Consider the following 2,237-nt stretch of genomic DNA (forward strand, 5'->3'; position numbering starts at 1 on the left):
AAGAAGAAGAAGAAGAAGAAGAAGAAGAAGAAGAAGAAGAAGAAGAAGAAGAATCCCCACCCCCTCCCCCTTACTACCTGTGTTTCATCCATTTCTTCTCATCTCCAGGAGGGCAGGACTGTCCTTGCAGGTGGTCGAGACGGCACGTTTAGGCCTAACAAGGCTTTGAACGGGACCAACAGACGGACTTACTACAGGACTCCCAGTGCCTTCTTCTCGGACGGGGAGGTAGAAACTGTCTTGTCTGTCTGTCTGTCTGTTTGTCTGTTTGTGGCGTCGGTGGCCTAGTAGTGGTTAGGCTACCGGACTTGTAATCGTGAGGTTTCGTGGGTTCGGGGGTTCGAGACACGACCCGACGTTGAGTCCTTGGGAAAGGCACTTTACACAAATGTTCCTCACTTCACCCAGGTGGGAATGGGTACCCAGCCATAGATAGCAAAAGATCTTGTTAGTATGTTGTTTCAGCGCCTATAAATGTGAGGCAGCATGGTGGAATCAGGCTTTCGTCAAAATAATCAAAGTGTAGAAACTTGTATTTTTTTTTGCAGGTTTGTGAATTTTTATAAAATTTTAGTTTTTTGGCTCAACACCTTTCATGCCCATTACAGAACTCAATTCGGTGTGGATTTTTCTGAAAAACGGTGATTAAAGGTACAATAAATGTAAACTTTCAGTTGCCACAGACTCTAAAGCTGAGGAAATAACTAATTTTTGCCGCCCTTTTTCTCACTAATTTTACCTTTGAAAACAGGTGACCCCCACCTCTTTCTTTCGCAAATACTTCGACTTGTATTCAAGATGAATGAATATTTTTTTTCATACAACTAAACAAATACAAGTGAACTACCTTTAAGATTATACCAATAACTCTACTTGCCCAAAAATTTACGAAAGCCTGATTCCACCACGCTGCCTCACAAATAGCTGCTTGCACTGTAGTATGATTCCCCGTAAGTTGAGGCTGTTTCAGAATGCTCTCAGGTCTACTGGGGTAATAGTATAGATTGTGGAGCGCATAGAGCTGGCTGTTGAGTGGGGATTTGCGCTATACAAATGCTATCTATTATTTGTTCTATCTGTACGTCTGTCTGTCCGTCTATCTATCCATTTACCTACCTCCCGATCGAACAATCGATCTGTCTAATTTTCTTCTGACTGTCTGTCTGTCTTTTTGTATTTATTGTTTGTTATCTATCTATCTATCTATCTATCTATCTATCTATCTATCTATCTATCTATCTATCTGCATTGCTGGCTCTCCTACCGCACCCCAAAACAAAATGAGTCACGATGTGGTGGAATCAGTCACTCCTCGATTTTTGGGCATGTGAAGTTATTGGCACCATCTGAAATCTTGTTCATTTACCCTGCTTTCGATTAAGTAAACGCTTATCTGTCTTGAGAAGAAGTCGAGATATTTGAGATTGAAGGAGGTGGGGGTCACCTGGTGTCAGAGTAAAATTAGCAACTGAAAGTTTGGTAACTTTACCAATTTAAGAGTTCTTTTTTATAACTGGAAATTTACATAAAAAATATTGTACTCCTTCAATGAAACGTTTTTTAAAAACATTTCACAGGTAAATGTTTTTTTTTTATATAGACATAAAAAGCGTTAAACCAAAAAACTATATTTCGATTTTTTAAAATGCCGAACTGGAGAAAAAATGCCTGTTTCTTCGATTTCATTATTTTGACCAGCACTTGATTTCGCCAAGATACCTCACACATTGTACGTCGATAATTGTCCTGCAGTAAACTAGAGAATGTAAAGATGATGATCAGTGTTCTTTGTTGTTATTTAATCTGTCAGTCTATGACCTGTTGGTATTATTCTGTTACATTGTCATGAGGGTTGGTGATGGAAGTTGATACCACATAACCCTCAAAATCCCTTTCTGTTTAGAATTAAATAGGAACATTTTGGGTAATTGCTAGTTTTCTTACAAACGAGAAAAGAAAAACTGAAATCGGTGATTATATTTCGCACTCCACTGAATATAATACATGCATAAATGTTGGAAATACCCCCTTACACATTCGTAAGACATTTACTGTGACCTACAATGACTATGTCGCTCTCTTTCTCTCTCACTCTTTATGTTTAGCTTTCTTTCAATCCCTTTCTGTATGTCTGTCACCATTTCTTTCTTCTCTTTCTTTTTTCCGTTCCCTCTTACTCCCTCTCTCTCAACCCTCTCTCCCCCTGCCATCTCCACTCCCTCTCCCTCTTTGTCCCT

The 2,237-nt window shown here is 39.4% G+C and overlaps 1 protein-coding gene across 1 annotated transcript in view; it reads left to right on the forward strand.

The window, feature by feature from the left end:
• LOC106011530 overlaps positions 1–2,237 on the forward strand; it is an 11,139-nt gene that overhangs the window by 7,968 nt on the left and 934 nt on the right. Inside the window, exon 5 of the mRNA XM_013081568.1 lies at positions 109–228. Coding sequence (XP_012937022.1) covers positions 109–228 — 120 coding nt within the window. The remainder of the gene's footprint in view (positions 1–108; positions 229–2,237) is intronic.

The sequence above is a fragment of the Aplysia californica genome, unplaced genomic scaffold (assembly GCF_000002075.1).
Source record: "Aplysia californica isolate F4 #8 unplaced genomic scaffold, AplCal3.0 scaffold00137, whole genome shotgun sequence".
In the NCBI taxonomy this organism is placed as follows: domain Eukaryota; kingdom Metazoa; phylum Mollusca; class Gastropoda; order Aplysiida; family Aplysiidae; genus Aplysia; species Aplysia californica.